The 20,872-nt window shown below is 46.6% G+C and overlaps 1 protein-coding gene across 1 annotated transcript in view; it reads right to left on the minus strand.

Annotated features, from left to right (window-relative positions):
- Positions 1 to 16,609, minus strand: part of Fat4 (FAT atypical cadherin 4) — a 129,368-nt gene extending 112,759 nt beyond the window's left edge. Inside the window, 1 exon segment of the mRNA XM_032898472.1 lies at positions 10,358 to 16,609. Within this exon segment, the coding sequence (XP_032754363.1) occupies positions 10,358 to 15,532 (5,175 nt within the window). The 5' untranslated portion in view covers positions 15,533 to 16,609.
- Positions 16,610 to 20,872: the final 4,263 nt, after the last annotated feature.

Here is a 20,872-nt window from a genome sequence, read left to right on the forward strand (position 1 = left end):
TGGATGTGCAGATGTGTGCGAACACTCATAGATACAAAATTCTTAAGGAACTAAATCTCAATTTCCGATCACAAAACGTCAGCATGCAGTGCGCCTATGTGCCTAATGTTAACAACAATAGAGAGGTCCTCCAAAAACTGAAATGTATGTCAAATTCTCTAACGGGGGATTGAAAAATTGATTAGGAAATACCAACGTTACAAGGATAACATTTAAATTACAGTTGTATTTCTTTCGTTATTTACACCTTGTCTCATGTTTTATCAACAAAGGGAATGTGTTTCGGGCACTTTAAAATTTATTTTTTCATGTGCGTAGGGGCTGTATATATGAGTATGGGTCCCAATGAATGTTTAAGAGGTCTGAGGTCAGAGGTCAAGGACAGCTTTGTTTCTCAGGCACTGTCTGCTCTGGGTCTCGAGACAGAGTCTCATCCTTAGGCTGGAGTTCAACAAGGAGTCTGGGCAGGGTGGCCATCGAGCCCCAGGAGTCCGCTTGGGTGTTTCCTTCAGACAGTCTCTAAGGTAGGTGAGGGGTGTAATGAAGTTACCAGGGAGCAAGCATCGTGCCAAAGTCCTGTCCTCCATGCTCACTCTTCTATGTTGCTGCTGTTCACGCCAGTGCCACCCCCCATTCCAGCATCTACCATGTTTTAAACAGAAGTGATTCCTATAGCATATCTGCTCTTAGATGCCGAGTGACAAACAGGTTTCATTGGGAATAAAGGCATTGACTGACTCACACAGATACACAGAGAAGAGAATACAGGATTGGCCGCCTCTGTCACACCAAGCCATGTTGACCCAGTTGGAACATATTCTTGGAAAGTGAGACTGACATTCCAAAACCATCGTATTCCACAAAGAAAACTACACTTTCACTTCTGTCATTTCTCAATAAGTCAGGGGTCAAGTGGTGCTCCCAGTCTGCCAGGCCCTGGACTCAGGACACTCAAGATTCATTACTGACTTCCAATTAATTACAACCTTAATGGAAAGCTAATCTCTGTATTTCATTATTCAGAGTAATAAAGCAGGAAGAAGCTGACCTTGCAATGCACGCTGCTCCGGCCCACACAAACACAGACATGAATGGCTATTTTAATGGTTTGACCGGGTGATTTAGTACACTATCTTAAAAAAAAGTAGACCACGACTCAACGTTATGGAGCAATAGCAGGATTCTGAGCGGCTCCTACTGAGAAAAACCACCCTGACAGAGGCAGAAGCGTTTCAGTAACATTTAGTGGCAATTACGGTTCAAAGTTCCATTATTACACAGTTTGACATAATCACACTTAAAACTAGCATTAAAGCAATGGATAAAATACGGGCCTCGTTTTACATACTAGTTCCAGTAAAAATGTCACAAATCTGAAAATCGCTATAAATTTGAAATAATCACAACAATATTGAATATATGTTCAAATTTCAAGATATACAATTTCTCCAGAACATGAAATAAAGTAAATTTCTAATGATTTAATATCAGAGATGTTGTCCCGTACAAGCAAAAATACTTTCTTTGTCTGAGTGCCAATGAAGTCCTGGGAGCAACAATCTGGTTGGGACTGTGAAGGTTTCATGGAGTGGGGAGGGGTGAGCAGGAAGCAGGCTAGAAGCATCATTCATGAGACACATTTTCACAGCTAAACTTCCTGCTTCAAGTTCAATTCAGTGTTCATTTGAGAAGTCTTTGTGGGGCTTGTGGGCCTGCTGGTGTCTAAGACTAGAGTGCAGAGTCATCCCTGATTGGAGATTGGGAAGGAAACAATTTCTACTCTGTGACACCTCTGCCACTCAGCTTTGGCATGTGAATAGACAGACTGCCAATCACTTCTTGTGATCATTCTCTCTGAGACTGCAAAGTCTTCCTAGCATTCACAGCCTGAGCCTCTCCCCCATCCTCAGCCCCTCCCTCTATCCTATCATTCTAAGCCTCTCCCACATCCTCAGCACCGCCCTCTATCCTGTCATTCTGAGCCTTTCCCCCATCCTCAGCACCACCCTCTATCTTGTCATTCTGCCCCTGTAGGTCAGATGCTCCCCTGGGATGAGAGGATGTAATTGTCATTCACCTCCTTTGAACATTTGAAACCCTGTCACATCTTTAAAGCAGCAGAAGTTCTTCAATAGTTCTGTTAGCTTACAGCTTTAGTGGTTTCTGTTCTTAATGAAAAGAAACCATCTAAGCCACAGATGGCTAGAGATAATATCAAGTATTTTAACCACTCCTTTATGCTTTAAGAAGAAGAAAAAAAAACCATTCTCCTGGTAGATTAAGCTAGTTTTGTTAAAAAAAAAAAAAGAAAGAAAGAAAGAAAGAAAGAAAGAAAGAAAGAAAAGAAAAAGAAAAAGAAAAAGAAAAAGAAAAAAAATCACTTCATTGTCAGGTTCCTCCGTGAGCCACTGGAGAGCCACTGTCAAAAACACTGACAGAGACCTTCTCCAGGTACTTGAGATAATTCACCCAGGAGAGCCCGTGGGAACCTCTTCCCCATCACAAACCAGCTGCCAGGATTTCACTTCTGTAATTTACCTTGTCCATGGTGTGAGAAGATGGGGGGGGGATTAGTCTAAGAAACAAAAAGGGATTAAAAATGTACAGATTTCAGTTACTTGGAAACCTAGTGAAGGGAGCATTTAACAGAAGCAAGAGAAAGACAAAGTCAACAGACTTTGAGGGAATTAGATACAATGAGGACACTCGATGATATGTAATGAACTGTGTGTCTCTCATGGGGACCCGGTGTCCCCCTTAGCAGTGACCAGCCAGCCTCTCAGCTGAGGAGTCCTCTCACTGTGTGTCTTTCTATTCATGGCAGAGGGCACGCCACAGAGAGGAAAACTCCACTCTGAAGACATCTCACAAGCAGAAATTTTTGAAAAAGTATTTTCTTAGCACAGATGCCCAAAAGCCTAATGAATTTGTAATGTAGTAAAAGGACTAAAGTTTTAATAAGGGCAACTCGAGAACAGTGAGTAACTCTGAGGATTAATTGTATCTGTGAAAATTTGCCACTAAAGCAGTTGAAGGATGCACTTAAAATGTGCACTATGGATGTAATTGGCCATAAAGAATCCTAGCTATGACACAGTGCTTCAGTCATTTTAAAATACAGTAGTCAGTAACAACAAAATAACCTCTGAATGCTTTTGATTGGAATTGTCCTTTGAGACAGATTTCACTGTGTAGCCTAATCTAGGCCTGAACTCATGGTTCAAACGTCATCAAACTCCCCATCTGTCCAGCACTAGCAGTTTGTCTCATTTTTCAAGACAGTGAACCGTGTATCTTAGCTGGTCTTCAGTTCCTGATACCTCTGCCTCCACCTCCCCTAGGATTACAGGTGTGTGCCGCCATCCGAGACTTCCGGTTGCTGTTAACACACACACTCAGGAGCTCTAATGGAGAGCTAGATTCTCCACTTTCAGCTCCCGTGGCTGCTGCTCATGAGACACTTCCGTAGGATGCTGAGCCTGCACGGCTCACACGCCCCACATAGTGCTCCTCCTCAAAAGGCATATCCTCCTCTCATTCCTCACTTCCCCTACTCCAGACACTCCCCCAGTCCTCAGCTTGGGGTCATGGTCAGCATCACTAATCGATGTGCTGACCACCTTGACCTCAACAAGTGAGAAGCTTTAGAACAATAATCCCTCTCTGTGGCTGAAGCTCAAACACAAGCACTTTCTGCCTCTGCTGTGATCTCAGGTCCACTCCACCCAACCCGGGCATGATATCACTTCTTGAAGATTCAATAACAAATACAGGAGAAAAGCAATGTAATTTTCAAAGCAATTGATATATTCTGTCTGCAGAGTAACAACTTTTCTCCTGATACCCCCTCCCAAAATGGCTACCCACAAACATAGGGACTGGGCTGGCACATGTACGTGGTTATCAGGATTATTGTGCCTATGTGAGCCGATGTCAACATCAGGTTCACAGCCAGTGTTCACGGTCAACTTGAATGCCAGTTTCACTCAAAGTAAAAAATCAATGCTCTTTAGAATCAATTATTCTCTATGAAGTCTTCAGTCTTAATGTCTTGTCGGTGCTTTGTGTTACACGGGATGAGTTATACACAGAGAATCAGTGCTTTGCACCCAGCTGTGGTGGTGTGAAAGAAAGCTCCAACTGACTGTGCTGTTAGCTTGAGAAGCAACTATCTAGGGAGGCCCGTTTCCACTGTAAAGAGCCACTAACAGAAACTGTTCACTTTTATAATGAATGAAAGGGACCTGACACTTCAAACAAAACACTTGACAGGGTAGGTTGTTACCTGTAAAAATCTGAGCTGACGAGTAAAAATTTGGATTGTGAATACTTCCTAACCATCCCCAGGAGGTTTGCTAGTCAATACATGTAAAGTATTTTCTGCAAGCCAAAAGCTATGCTATGTGTTGTCATGAAAACAGGTGCTCAGATCACTAGGAGAAGATAGGAGAGACAGTCACACGCTGCCAGTGGATTGACTTGCAGTAACAAGTGGCTGCAAGAACACATCTTGGGGAAAGAAAGGGTTCTCACTGGATGGTGCTGGGGAAAAGCCCTGCTCAAATTTGGTGTGGATGAACCCAGACCTTCATTCCTTGTGTTGTAAAAATGGACTGAAGATGAGAGGCCAGACCTCAAGCTGAACTGTTAGAATAAAACACTTCCCACAATATACTTTGATTCAAAATAGTGATCTTGCATTATTATTATTATTATTGTTATTATTATTAATTATTATCTCAAAAGTACAGACTGGAAAATTTAAAAACTAGGCAAATAGAAATCAGACTACAAAGCTTTGACAGTGATAGAAACAACCAACCCAGTAAGAGAAAAACCTTTAGAAGGAAAGACAGCCTAAAGGATGAATCCAACAGGGGCTTAGTGTTGATAATATATAAGAAATTTAAACATTTCAAATAGCATCAAAGTAAGGAACAGAGTTAAGTCATAGGCATAAGATGTTATAGAAGTTGTACAGATGATCAACAGGTCTGTAAATGATTGTTCAACATCAAAGAGCTGCAGGCAAACACGAACCAAAACTATGATGTGATACTCCACTCCAGTTAGAAGGATCAACATCTAAAAACAAGATTAGTGCCACAGATTCTGTGAAGAATTTACTCACATATACCAATGCTTGGTGTGTTGGTCAGCTTACTGTGACTATAACAAAGTCCCTGGGATGATCAGTTTATGAGAATAGAGGGTTATTGTGGATTTCAGTTTTGGAGTCTCTGGTTCATGACCCATTAGCATCCTTGATTTGGGCCAGTGATGAGGCAAAAGATTGAGTCAGAAAAACATGGTAGCAGGAACTGGCTACATCATGAGCCAGAGAACAAAGAGGAAGAGGAAGGGATTGTGGTCCTGGTCTCCTTTAAGGATGTCCTAAATATCCTAAATCCCCCCACCCCCCAGCAAACTGCATCTCTGCAGGGTTGCACCCAACCTCAGTAGTGACACCAAGGGACCAAGCCCACAACAGCTGAACTGTAGCAGTGGAATGCAAACTGGTAGTTCCATCACAGAAAACACTAGGGAAGTTCTGTACAAACATGAAAGAGAGAAGCGCCACAGCCTACAGTATCCACAAGGAGTGAAATGCAGGTCTCTGGAGACTAATCCACATCCATGCTGACTGAGCACTGTGAAGGAGCCAGACTAAAACACCAACCCATGTGACCACCTGAGAGACACAGGATGCATGTGCATGACACTGCATGTGTTTCAGAGCAGTGAGACACAGATCTGCAACTCAATGGACGAGACCGGAGGTGTAATGCTGAGTGAAATACCAAGCACACACTGATGCCACATGATCTCTGTGACTCGCTCATACCTGAGAGTCGAGTAGAGTAGAGTTCCTAGAGTCTGGAGTATTTGGACAGGAGATAGCCAGATGTGGGTCTAACATATACCACTGTTATTAAGCGGAACATATTTTAGGAGACTTAATATACAACAACCACAACTGTTGATGACACAGTGTATTTATGATGGTATACATATATTTGTGGAACATCTAAAGGGAGTGTGTTCTGTGGAGCCTCATCACAAAAATAAAAATGCTATGTAATAAACTAGCAGAATAGCAAGGCTTGACTATATTACAATAAGCACATGTATATACACATAAATACAGATACATACAAGCATGTACATACATATATACACTCGCACACAATCACACATAAGCATTCACATATACACATACAACATATGTAACAGACTCATACACATACATGTGCACAGACAAACGCACTCATGATAAACAAATATGTTCATCAAAATGTTAGACTATCTATCATTTAAAATGAGAATAAGAATTCACGAAATAAACTACCAAAAACTGTCCTGTCTTACAAAGTCTCTGTCATTTACACTAGTATTTTCTGAATTGCAAATGGCTGATGGATGTATCTTAAACAGGGGAAGATCCAACTGCAACAAGACACAGATCACAGATGTTTGCATAACTACACAGGGAAATCACATGGTTGGCTTTCTGGTGTGTTGCCAAGGCACTGTTCCTCTAGGGATGGTAAAATCAGTAATTACCTGAGCAGGCACCAAACCAAAATACGTTTCCATTGTCCTACTCAACCTCCCTTTCTGAGAATGGATTAATCTCAATATATTAACAGAAAAAAATAAACAAAATAACACATTGTATTCAACCAGAAAAATAAAAGTTTGGGACTCCTACTATATTCCATAAGTCCTAAGCCAAAGAAAAAATTTAAAGCTGAAACATCGTTACTTCCAATTTTCAAATGTAAACATGTAACATCTTTAAACAGAAAAGAACATTATGTTCCATACAATGTTAATAAATCAGTATCCTTTATTTTCCTGTTGCTTTGTTAAAACTAGCACATTAGTTACTTTTCTGTTGATGAGAGGAAATACCACAACCAAAAGCAAATTACAGACAAACCCATCTATTTTGGCTTATGGTATGGAGAGATAAAAGTCCGTAGTGATGGGCAAGTATGGCAGAAAGTCGCAGGAGTCAAAAGTTGGGAGATCACATCTCAAATGCAAACAGGAAGCTGAGACTCAAGCAAGAAGTAGGCCGGGGCTAAAAGCTCTCGGTGCCTCCACCAGTGATTCCTCTACCAAAGCTCCACTTTCTAATAAAAGTTTCAAAATGCAGAAGCCTATGCAAGACATTTCTCATTCAAGCCACTAAAACAAGTTAAGGAGAATGGTTCAGAGACACTCTTCATCTGGAAGCCCTTAGGGAGTTGCAAGGGAACATGAGGTAGTCCCGGAGGTCAGTGGCCTGGAATGCAGGGTATATGATCCCAATGGGTGCAGCTCCCTTTCACTCCTGGTCACCATATGTCAGACCACACGTTCATTTCCCTCTGTTCTTTCAACTTCCTGACAATTCTCATTTCATTTGTAGAGCAGAGATAATTACTATTCTCTGCCCACATTCAACCGATTGGTCAAATTCACCTACACCATCAATTCGGACAACTTTGTTTTGGACTCCTCCATGAGGTAGCTGTATTCTGGTCTTGTTTCTTCTACTAGGTAGTTCAGTAGTAACACGTTTGTAGCCCCTACTGCATGCTGTGTAAAAACATGAGGCTTTGAAATATCAAAGACTGATGAAACAAAGCCAAGTCATCATGAGGTCCTAAGTTGCAAGTTTGGAAATAAAACATTTTTACATTTTAATTAAAATTAATTAATTAATTGACATATTACAGAAGAGAGAATTATTTTGAAGGCATTCCTGTCCCTGCCAAGCTTTAGCTCTGACAGGCCAAGTGAGAGAATGTGTCCCTTGGGCAGATGTCCAGAGTGAGCAATATCAAATGAATCTGTGCCCACACCAAGCATCAGACCTAGACAGAGAAAGCAGGTCAATTGTCCATCTTCTCTCCTGACCCTCTTATCACACAGTGATCTGCTGTGACACTGGCCTGAGTCATGTGCATCAGCCCGGACCCCTATCAGGTTAGACAAATGCATGTTTTCAAATACATCGGAAAGTCAGAACCTGCAAACAAACAATGCACACGTCACCCTTGCCATCAGGCTTCTCTTTGCAGAATCATAGTAAATCAATTGAACGTAGTGAAAAACTAACTAGTTTAATTTATGTATGAGGAAAGTACAATCAATAATGGTATGAAATTTTACCTCCGAACTACTGCTTTCAGTGTTCTTTGAGCATAACAGAGGGTATCCTGAAATATGGGTGTGTCATGAGTGCACGTGCACACACACACACACACACACACACATAAAGAGAGAGAGAGAGAGAGAGTGAGAGAGAGAGAGAAAGAGAGAGGTGGGGGAGGGAAGGAGGAAGGGAGGGAGAGAGAGAGATGCACAAACATACATCCATGCACAAATACAGTCTTACACACACACACACACACACACACATACACATTCACATGAACACACACACACAAGCAGGACCACACACACACACACACATACATACAAATAGGCACACATGCACACAAATAAGCACACACATACACAAGAGAGAGACTCACAAATACACACACATTTATGCACAGATACACACACACAAACACACAAACACACACACACACACACAATCAACAAAGGCTGATTCTCCTTTGGTTTCTCAATGCAGAAGGCACAGGAAGCCCAAAAAAACACCTGTCATACTGATATAATTGAGGTAAAAAAGACACTGTGGCATACTGTCCCCATTTCTAACAAAAAAATGATGTGTAATGATTATTTTTAGTCCTTATGCCTGTTTCAGAGATATCACTGTCGAGCACATTTATGGCAACCCGATCTTCCCCTATTGAATGGGTACACATCACAAGCGTGGTAGCGCTTCTAATGGCACCCAGGAACATTAATCATGTCACCTGTTTATCAAGTTCAGTCATTATCCAGAGAGTCTTAATTGCCAGCCTTCAGTAAATATTTTGCTTTTCAAACTAATCAAAGCTATTCATCTCAGAAATAACTACAGAGAAGAAAATGAGAGACAGGGAATAAACTCAAGTCAACATAAAATTATACATAAATCATGACTGGAGCTGAACAGAAGACCTCTGACGTCGAGATCTTTAGAGAAGGCGTAAGGGGACAATTTGACTCTGAAGCCTCTCCGGGGCAAGGTGTGCAAGGGGAAATTGAGATCCACTTACAGTGTACACCACTGTTGGGAATTATAGTTCTAGTGAGCACTAATGCCATCTGAATCCCATCCATAGGATGCATACAGCTAGCGATCGCAAAAGTAAATAATCACAGGGAATTGCAAAAGCTAACAATAAAAGCGAGCACTCCAAAGGAGAGCATCCTTCTCCTCCCACAAGGAGAAAGCAGGCAAATAAACACAGCAGCCTCCATCCCACCAGCCTGTTGTAGTTGGATCGCTGCCAAGCATCAGAAACCACATTTGATATTTTGAATGCTTGGATGAGTGACAGATGCTAGAACATCTCTGAGGGGAGTGGGAAGTGGGAGGAAGAACTCAGAAAGCTCTGAGGGAGGTTTCCAGAAGGTAGCCGGGCCAATTCTTGGCGACTTTCACACAACCCTGGAACAAAGGAACCTAATAGAGAAGAAGCCAGACGATGATAATAGGATGGGTGGGGGCAGTCCACCTTCTAGGGGATGGGCTTGGAACTGGTTTGTTTCCCACCTGGAGATAGCACAAGTGCCTGCACCACCACACCTAACAGCACTCTTTTATGTCAAGAACCAGAGTGGAACCTCCAATCGAGCTGTTCGCAGCCACCTGAGTTTACAAGGAAAAGGGAAGTGTTCAGTCCGTGCCGGTGTGTAAGCCCTGCAGGCAGAAGTCAGGAACTTTCACACACTTGGTTCAGCACACTGAAATTAGTCACTGTCGATAAAGAATCCACCAAGCTTGCTGAGGCTGGGGAAGTCCACATTGTCCTGATAGAAACTGCCACACAGGCTCCTGCTTCACTCAACTCTGAAACCCAACCCATTCAGAGTGCTAGCAAAGCTCTTCACCTTGGAACAGAAATGTCTTAACTCTGAGACTTTTCCTCCCACAAGTTGGTCTCTTTAGAGAGTTCTAGGCTAGTACAGTGGCTCTGCTCGTACAGATGGGCTTCAGTTACGTCTGCAAATGACTGAAGATGTGGCAGTAGCCTTACACTCATGGTAGGGGACATAGAAGTCTATTTTAAAAGTTCATTATTGATGACAACCTGGGTTATAGCTGCATTTTCTGAAACTGTCAGTATGTGACAACATGTTCACATTGTCCTATTTATTAAAGTAGCCATAAAAGTGCGGTTAATTCATAGAGAGTAAACATAAAGAAAAGCCCACTCAGAACACATAAAAGAGTACAAGCTCTTACCTCTGCTCTCTGTGTCCTGGGAAAAGCAGACGACTTCTCTATGGCATAAACATCCACCAGGTAGAGGCATGCTCCCTGCTCCCGGTCCAAAATGGCTGCAGTTTGAATGACACCAGTCTGACGTCCAATGGTAAACAGACGTCCGACAGTCTTCTCTTCACAACGAACAGAAACGATGTAATATTCCACTGGAGCTTCTGACCCTCTGGGGCTGGCTGCTTCTATGGAGATGACATTGGTGCCAATGGGCTCCCCTTCTTTCAAGATGGTTATGTATTTGGTCTGTGTGAAAACAGGCCCATCTAGGCCCTGAAGGATGACAGTCAGTTCTGTGGTTGACTTCCTTCTCTCTGGGCCAAGGTCTGTGGCTGATACTATAAGGTTGTAGATGAGCTGAGAAGGAACCAGTGCAGAAGCCACTCGAAGGTCTCCACTGTAACGATCCACAGTGAAGGTGTCTGTGTCCCCATTGACTATCTCATACTCCACTTCTCCATTGGCACCTTCATCCGGGTCTGCAGCCATGATGGTAGTCAGGACAGAACCAATCATGGCTGAAGGGTCTGCAGCCAGTGCGTTTTGTGATATAAACATTGGGACATTGTCATTGAGGTCCGTCACCAAAATGGTCACATTTTTCAAAGCATACCTCCTGGTTTCTATCGGCACAGCTTGGTCATTGGCTTTTACCGTTAACTCAAAGAGGTTGGCGAATTCCCTGTCGATCTCAGCACTGGTGTAGATGGTTCCTTTGACTTCGTCTATGCTGAAGTGGTTGCCTCGGGGCATCTGTTGGATGATGGCATAAGACAGCTGCCCATTGATATCCGCATCTGGGTCATGTGCTGTCACAGAAATAACAGATGTACCAAGGGGGATGTTCTCCACAATTGACTTAAAAATGTCTCCTGGAGGAAAGCTCGGGGGGTTGTCATTGAAGTCCCTCACTTGGATCACCACCGACATTGTGGATGACCGAGGAGGCCGCCCCTGGTCTTTCGCTGTTATGTTTAATTTATATAAAGACTGTGTCTCAAAGTCCAACTTTTTGGCCAGAAAGATACTCCCGGTGTTTGGACTAATACTAAAAGTCCCATGGTTGTTTGACCCTGTAATAGTGTAGTGGAGATCGGCATTGACACCTGAGTCCGAGTCAGTGGCAGTGACAGAGGATACAAGTTCCCCAATCCTCATGTTTTCCAAAACATCCACAAAGAGTGTTGACTTCGGGAAAGAGGGAGTGTTATCATTCTCATCCAAAATATCAATACTCAGGGTACAGGTCGAGTTGAGGGGGACGGTCCCTGAATCCACTGCCTGGATGAGGAGGGAATAGGCTGGGGTTGCTTCATAGTCTAACTTGCCTACGAGAGTCACCTGGCCAGAGAATTTGTCTATGGAAAACTGTCTCTCTTCATTTCCTTTGAGGATAGAGTAATGAATGAGGCCATTATTTCCCTCATCCACGTCCGAGGCAGACACTCGTAAGACCTGGGTCAGATTGGTTGCCGTCTCTGATACTGTAGCTTGATAAAAGTCTTTTAGAAACTTGGGGGCATTATCGTTGATGTCCTTCATGTAGACATGCACAGTGGCCTGGTCCTTGAGAGGCTGAGGGAGGCCCTGATCCGTGGCTATCACTGTGAAGCTGAACACTGCTGTCCCCCTTCTCCTCATGAGGGACTCTCTGTCAAACTTGTGAGTGTTGGTGACCTCCCCAGTGATGGCATGCAGCTCGAAATCTGGCTGTGCCACCTCAAAAGCGTATCTAACTTCCCCATTCGGCCCAAAGTCTTTGTCCACAGCGCTGACTTTGCCTACGAATGACCCAGCTCTCTGCTCCTCTTCGAAGTAAAATGTGTAATTGGTGCTATTAAACAAAGGCCTGTTGTCATTCACGTCTTCTAAAATCACAGTGACATTCACAGTAGCACTTAGAGGCTCTACCGCCCGGTCAGAGGCAACAACCAGCAACACGTATCTGTCCTGAAGTTCACGATCCAGTTCACTCTTTATATACAGCTGACCATCTGGGAATATGCCAAAGGCCTCCCCACTGTTCCCATCTGTGATCGCGTATGCTATCTCCCCATTCGCTCCGGAATCTTTATCCAAAGCTTGTACTTTAAAGAATCGAGAGTTCACAGGCTCTGACTCAGAAAGGGTGACCTCGTAGGAAATCTGATCAAATACTGGCGGGTTGTCATTTACATCGTGGACATAAACTGTCAGAATGATGCTGGAGGAGAGCTGGGGGACCCCCATATCGGAGGCCACGATTTCAACCTGGTATGAGCCAGCATGGACATCTAGGGCACCCAGCAGACTGATGTTACCGTTCTGCTCGTTAATAGTAAACAGGTTCTTGGGGTTCTGCTTCAGACTATAGAGCACCCTACCGTTGACACCTTCATCGGGGTCCACGGCTTTGGCCTGGAAGATGCTGTGTCCTGCCTGCCAGTTCTCCACTGCATCTATGCTTTCCACTGCCTGGAGGAAGTGGGGGGCGTTGTCATTCAAATCTTTCACTGTGATGTTAACCACAGCATCTCCCGTGACTGCCCCCCCACTGGCCACCACTCTCAGCTGATAAAAGGACTGTTCTTCCCTGTCAATGACACTTGCTGTGGTCAGCTGCCCTGTAACAGGATTCATAGCAAACATACCTCTCTGGTCCCCGGTGGTGATGAGGTAACTGATGTTGGCATTAAGGTCCATGGTGGTTGCAGAAACACTGCCCACATGATACCCCAGAGCCACATTCTCAAAGACCACAAAGCTATAGGCAGCCTGGCTGAATACGGGTGGGTTGTCCTGTGTATCTAGCACTGTGACTGTTACTATGGCCTGGCTGGGGGACTGTAAATTACCCCCATCGGTGGCCACTATTTGCAGCTGGTATGCTGTTTTCTCTTCTCTGTCTAGGGCCATCTTTGTAGAAATGACCCCACTCTTAGCATGAATCTGAAACCGAGACCTGTCCCCAGCTGATATACTGTACTTAACAGTTCCGTTGGGACCCATGTCTGGGTCAGTAGCAGACACTGTGGTGACATAGCTACCTCCAGGCTCATTTTCCTGGATGTGAGCAAAGTATTGGACTGGATAGAATACAGGGCTGTTGTCGTTTATATCAAGGAGACTGACGTTTACCTGCACGGTGGAGGACTGGGGAGGGGAACCCAGGTCTGTGGCTAGAATCAATAGACAGTAGAAGGCTTGTTCCTCTCTGTCCAGGGAGGAGATAATACTCAGCCTCCCAGATACCGGATCCAGGCGGAAGAGCCTTTGGTCACTCTCAGCCTCTTGCAGGGAGAAGCGCACTGTCCCATTGTCACCCAGATCCCCATCTGTTGCCCCAAGAACCAACAGCTCTGTTCCAGTTGGAGCATTCTCAACCACAGACACCTCGTAGCCTTCAGGCTGGCTAAACACGGGCTTTTCGTCATTAACATCCAGGACAGTGACCACAAGCTGGGCATAGGATACCTTAGGGTGGACTCCCTGATCTCGGGCACTGATATTCAGTACAATCTGGGAAGCAAGTTCACGGTCAAGGCCCCCGGCAGCGCTGGTAGTCACCAGGCCACTGTGCTCACTAATGTGAAACCAGCCCAACCCATTTCCAGAGACAATGCTATAACGCAGGTTAGCATTCAGACCAGAGTCACCATCGGTGGCAGACACCCCACTCACATAGCTCCCCGGAGGTACTTCCTCACTCAGGTTCACTCTGTACACTTGCTGCTCAAAGACCGGAGGGTGATCATTGATGTCATTGACAAAAATCACCAAGCTGGCCACAGAGGAGCGGGCCTGGACCTCGGCGGTAGGGGGCGCCCCGGAGTTATCCGAGACCGAGACTGTGAGGTTGTATGAAGGGATGCGCTCGCGGTCCAGGGCGCTGGCCACCTTGATGAGGCTCAGGTTGGGCACCTTGCTCCTCTGTACCTCAAAGTGGCGCTGCTCATTACCCCCGAGAATCTGCACTGAAATGTTTCCGTTGGCTGCTGGGGAGTCAGCATCGGTCACGGTGAGCAGAGCCACCACGGTACCCACCTGCGCGTTCTCATCCACTGAAGCGTAGCGCGAGGTGGCAGGGAAGTAGCGAAACTTCACTACCGGGTCGTTGTCATTGACATCTAGCAGCTGGATAAGCGCTTCAGCACGCCCGGTGAGCGAGGGCACGCCTCGGTCCGTGGCCTGAACTGTCAGCGAATACTGTCGCCGGGCCTCAAAGTCTAGCGGCTCTCTTACGGTGATGAGCCCCGTCTCCGGGTCCATCTGGAAGGGGGTTCCCTCGTCCTGCAGCCGGTAACGGATGTCCGCATTGGTGCCCTCGTCTGCGTCCGCCGCCGCCACCTGCAGGACACTGGAACCCACAACTGCGTCTTCAGGCACCCCCGCCTGGTAATGGGAACTGCCAAACACCGGGGGATTGTCGTTAATGTCCTGTACAGTCACGTTGACCTGAAGGTAACCCCGCCGCTTTGGCTCACCCTTGTCCTCCACCTCTACCAGGAGCTGGTACTGAGGTGTGACCTCGCGGTCCAGCCCACCCTTGGACACCAGGTGCAGGAATGCTCCCTCGCCACTGGGGTTCAAAGTGATGTCCAGGCGAAAGCGGCCCGCCTCGTTGCCGCGGACGATGCGGTAGGAGCGGTGGTCCACACCGTTGGAGCCGATGTCAGAGTCGGTGGCAGTGTCCAGAATGACCTGACGCCCGCTGCCACTATCCTCCTTGAAGGTGACCACGATCGAGGGGTCTGGGAAGACTGGGGCATTGTCGTTGAGGTCACGCACCAGCACGCGCACCTCGGTGGGGTAGGTGGGCGAGCTGGAAAGGACCACCAGGTTGACCACATCGCTGGGCAGGCTCTCGCGGTCGATGATAGCGGTGGTGTACAACGCTCCAGTGCTGCTGTTAATAGCGAACAGGGCGTGGCTTTCACTGAGCCGATAGGTGAAGCCAGGACGCGTTGGGATGGTGCCCACCAGAGTCCCTGGGGGCTGCTCCTCCATCACCTGGAACACCTGGCGCTGTTCGGCCGCTTGGACTCGGGCCGAACTGGGGAGCAGCGACAGCAGTCCCCAGACTCTCAGAAGCTGGCCCAGAGATGAGGAAGGTAGCGGGAACCGCCTGCGGCCCGGAGCCCGGTTTGCGGCCAAGTTCATGGTCCTAGTTTGCAGTAACCTGGAGAAGAGAATCAAGGTGAAGGTAATGGGATGACCTGGAGGTCTTCCGAGTGGCGCCAGTAAAAGGTCAGTTTGGCCGGAGACCTCTGCGGTTCAGAAGAGTGGGTGAGGGACCGGCACTAAGGAGAAGCTGGTGAGACGAGCAGCGCAGAGGAGAGTGAGACGACAGGCTGCGGAGCATCCCTGGGCTCTCCGGTGAAAGTTTGCAGGCCTCTAGACACTTAGGTTGAAATCCCAATTCTGAGAGTCCCGACCGCGGACCGGAGTTACGAGAGGCGGCCCCGATTTTGGGGGATCTGAGGAGTCGCTTACTGCACGAACATCTTTCCAAAAACTTTAGAACTTACCCGGAGCGCGACGCCAAAAGGGCAGGGCCAAGAGCCGCGGAGCCCCTGCACCCTGGAGGTAGAGCGGGGACGCCAGGAGACCCCAAGCTAGCTGTGAAGACTCTTCTCTGGTCTCGCTCTGGGGGAGCCGGGAAGGTCGCCTGTGGATCGGGCTCCCTCCCCCCGCAGCTGAGGCAGCCAGGGCTCCCCGTCCCCACCGGGTCTCCCGCAGCTCTCAGCTCCGTGCCCCTGCCGGCAGCCCGGGCTGCCTTTGCTCCCGCCGCGGGTCGAAGCCCAAGGTCCAGCCCAGGCTGCCGCGGGCGCTGCTCCGCATCCTTCACCTCCGCGCTGGCATCATTTTTACGTCCACAGCGCGTGGGTTTCCCTTCCTCCTCGGCGCCGTGGGGGTCGGACAGTGGCAGCAGCAGCGCTTGGCCCCGGAGTCCCCTCCCCTCACCATGCCAGGGGCTCTTCCCCGGGCGTCAGCGGGCACCAGCGCCCCCGAGCGCTCCTCGCCCTTGTCCAGGGATCTGTGCTTTTATTGTCCCGGGTCAGTTTCACTTTGTAATCCTTCAGGCTTTGTGTTTGGAGTGGGGTGGGTCCCTCCGTCGTGGTCCCCGCGGACGATGGGGACGCGGAGGAGCGGGGCAGCTGCTCGGGACACCGGGTGGATGCGCTGCTTCCCAGCCGGGGCTCCGAGGTGGCACTTCGGTGTATCTGTAGCCCGGCGAGTCCCCCGCTGCCTCTCCTGGTCCCTCGCACTCTCCCCGCCCCTTCCCCGCTGCGCGCACTCACGCACTCACACACACGCGCGCACACACGGAGGGGGAGGGTTGTTCTCGATCGCGAGCAGGACTGAGAAACTTTGCTCGCCCCTCGGTGCTCCCGGACTCCAGTGGCCGCCACTCCCCTGCTCTGGTCCTGTCACCCGCGGGCCCTGCCCCGCTACAGCTCATTGGCCACAGCCCCGCCCCGCGTCCCCGCCGCCCTAGCCTGCAGCCGCCACTGGCTGGGGCGACGCTCGTCACCGTGGCCTCCGAGGTTGTGGGCGGGAGGTAGGCGAGCCCCACGGCGGAGGCGCTAAGAAGGGGGCGACCACCCCCAACTCCTTTCTATTTATTTATTTTCTCTTTTGGTTAAACCTTGGCCGGCGTCGGCGCAATCACCGCAAGAGGCAGCCGCGGAATAGATGGGGGTGGGGTCAGGTTTAGAAATAAATAAGTTTAGTGTCCGGAGCTGGGGCTGCCATTAGGCCGTTAGTCTGGTAGTAACTCGGTGGAGGGGGTCGGGGAAAAATGAAAGAAAGGTTGGGGCGAGGGTCTGTTAACGCGGGAGGAAGGATTAGCCAAAGCCTGTCTGGGAATGCGCGCGGCTGCTGAGCTTTAACCATTTCGTGTCCTCGCCAGGAGCAGTGTTTGAGCAAACTGAGACCCACGGTACCCCGCAGAGCCCCAGATCTTCCGGACTCCCAAACCTGCGCCCCTCGTCGCTGTCCCTCAGGTCCAGGGCATACCAAGGCCTCGGTGCAAGCCAAACTCCAACTTCTCAAAGAGAAGGGCATGCTGGCACCCACACAGCATGGTTAGTCTCATAGCTGGAATCCTGTACTCAAAGCAGTCTGGAGGCTTCAGCTGAAACAATGGCAGCTTCTGCGGGAACAGTTTCCTCTTACAAACCCACTTTGGAATTTTTGACCCCCTGTGGGGCTTTTCTCCCCTTGACATTCTCTAGCCAAAGGAAATCTAATAACGTTTGGTTTCGATTTGGGCCTGGGGGAAGAATAACTATAAGAAAATAGAAATAAATGAAATGAAGTTTAAATTTAATTTTTTTAAGTGTCACACATCACCAACCGCACTCAGATTATGCCCCTGCCTCGGCTTATTTTGTGTGATGGCGCATGAGGTTTCTTTAAAAGAAAAAAGCAAACGTGACTAGGAATCGGGTCAATAAATTTCCCCTTTAAGGGAATCAACTTGCAAAATATGAACTGAAGCCAAATAATGCAAATATAGGGCATATTCATACAATTTTGCCACAGGAATCCCTCCAAACATCAAACTTTCTGCACCCAGAGATGGTTCGAGCACGAGCCAACACTGCCCCCTGCTGGCTAGATCCAGTCTGACTGCTTCGGTGGCTGGTTTCGTGCCTTAAATTAAATGCAGCTGGGAAGATCTGGTTACAGAGCTAATTCCTCCTTCTTGCCAAGGGATGGGGGCAAAGAAAAGGATCTGGAAGGATCTCCTACTGCCTTTCCTTGTGTGAGGTCAGAAAACAATCAAAAGCGATAGAGAAGACAACACATTCAAGTCCCAGGGAAGCAAACCCCTTGTAACGTAAACTGAGGAAGGATAGAGCCTGATTCTAAAACATCGTGAATTCCTTTGTTTAGTTGGAACGTTCACTTCTGCCTCTTCCTCAGCTATAGCGTGATGAGTGGACTGGAAACAGACCAGAGAGTTAGGCGTCTCTATTGCTACATTTTTCAGACTGCAAAACTATTAAATACATTTCGTTAACCGCCCCCCACCCTTAAAGAAAAAAAGCAGAAAACCAACGAAGCCAAACAAAAACAAACAAAAACGCCGAAGCCCGGTCAAAATTATTTTGACCAACCTTACCCCACCCCCAATGCCATTATTTTGCTGTAATTCAGCCAAAAAGGGTTTGTGGATTAAAGTTGGGTCGAAGGGACTTCAAATAGCTGCAATGAGAGAGCGGACAGTGGAGAAGACTTTAGTTCTGTTTGCTAATCCTGCGTAGTTCAATACTCAGACACATAAGAATGGGAAGAAATCACTCAGATATGTTGGGGGAAGACCGGTGGATTTTCTGCTGGTCGGCCTCATGTGTATTTGGAGAGCATGTGAGGCGCCTTCACAGCTCCACAGAATGGAATTAACATCTCTTGCCGTGAATTTAATTTGATAAAACAGGTAATTTAATTCATGCTGCAAAGCAGAGTGTTTAATCTATGAAATAAGTGTATAGCCTTTGTTTTAATTAAAAAAAAAAAAGCAATGCAAAAAAAGTGGGTCACATTCAGTCCAAAAATATTTGTTTGGAAAATTCGAAGGGAGGATCGCCACAAATTATTTAAGCAATGCTATGGTTAGTTGAACAACTAACTTTCCATAATGATGTAATCGACTCATTTGTAGATAATTCTACACAAAACTACAATTTTGCATGCGTAATATGTAATTTAAAAAGAAATAAGGAGAACGTTCTGAATAAAACATGGAGTATAGCTCTTGTTATATTTTATTTTTTTGTCTCCCTTAAATTTCAAGAGCTGTGTTAACATAGCATACAATCTCATATGTATGTATATGTATACATACACCATATATTATATAGTATTTGTTATTATACAATATAAACATTGTATATAATATATGACACAATATTTAATGTAATATAATACAATAGATAATAGATACAATATATTACCATATATATAATTCTTCCTCTGGGTGGGAATAAAGGCTTTTACCAGGGATGCTTGACCACCTCAGTTCTGTCCCCAGAAACCAGACAAAGTAGCACAATTGTCTGTAACCGTGGCGCCACCTAGTGGGAATCTGTGGGAAACAGGCAGCCTGAGGAATACAGTTGTGCAGTTGAAATGAAGCTTAGAATAAGATAGGAAGAGTGGACATGATGTCCTCTGACTTCCACACATGTGCACACACACACACACACACACACGCACGCACGCACACGCACACACAAGCACAGACTCACATCTCTCTAAAATGCATACCAAAAAAGCGTACTTCTTCTTGTAACGTGGAACGGAGACCTGAGGTAACTGTAAACGTGGACTATGTTTTGAAGCCATGGACTACTTTACTAAGCAGACGACAAAGGAAGTGCAGCAGCGGATGGAAGACTTGAGGGCCACTTCCAAGTGTTCTTTTCCTCTTGTCTTTCAGAAAACCCAAACAAATGCAGTCTATTTTTTTCTACGCAGATCTTAATTATTTATGAAAATGGTTATCAAGTTGGGGTTTTAACAAAAATGGAATTAGAAGCCATGCTGGCTAGTTTTGTCAACTGCACACAAGCCGAAATCTCTGGAGAAAAGAGAGCTTCAGCTGAGGGATTGCCCTCCTTTGTGCTGGCCTCTGCACTGCCTGTGGGGCATTTTCTTGATTAATGATTGATATATGAGCGTCCAGCTCGCTGTAGGTGCGCCCAACCCGGGCAGGTGGTCCTGGGCTATATTCAAAACCAGTGGGAGCAAACCAGGAAGCAGCTTTCCCCGCTGGTCCCCGTCCGTGCTCCTGCTTGAGTTCCTGTCCCAACTTCCATTGGCGATCGACTGGGATAACGGCGTATAAACCCGATAAACACTTTCCTCCTAATTTGGTTTTGCTCAGTGTTTCATCACAATAAGTCAGTAAGACCAATGGTTCTCAGGGACAAGGTATTCACCAATATCAGTGTTTAGTAAAGACACATTTGTGCCCAAGCAGGAGACAAACCAGAGAACACAAATCATTTGAACATCACATATATGTTGAACAGGTGATTTCAGGATGCTCTGCTGTGCGCTGCTGTGTTGAATCTTTAATTCAACATCCAAAATTATTTCTGTGTGTTGTTGTTCTTTTTGTTGTTGTTGTTGTTTTGGGATTTTTTGTTTGTTTTTTTGGGTTTTTTGTTTTTTGTTTTGTTTTTGTCTTTTGTTTGGGGTTTTTTGCTTGTTTTTTGGTTTTTTTGTTTGTTTGTTTTTGGTGAGAGGTGACAACAATTAGTTGAACCACACTTCTCGATTGCTAGGGCATTTGCAAGCTGGAGCTAAGTCTCTTTCCCTCTAGCACTCCTCTTCTCTTCTTTCAGAGTTCCTTTCTGAATCCAGTCTTCCTCGGTGGCTGAAGACCGGTCAACTTGACAGGATCCAAGTCACCAGTGAGGCACACCTCCGAGCATGTCAGTGAGGGGAGTTCTGGACCAGTTTACCTGAAGTGGGAGAACCTACCCT

The sequence above is a fragment of the Rattus rattus genome, chromosome 3 (genome assembly GCF_011064425.1).
Source record: "Rattus rattus isolate New Zealand chromosome 3, Rrattus_CSIRO_v1, whole genome shotgun sequence".
Classification (NCBI taxonomy): domain Eukaryota; kingdom Metazoa; phylum Chordata; class Mammalia; order Rodentia; family Muridae; genus Rattus; species Rattus rattus.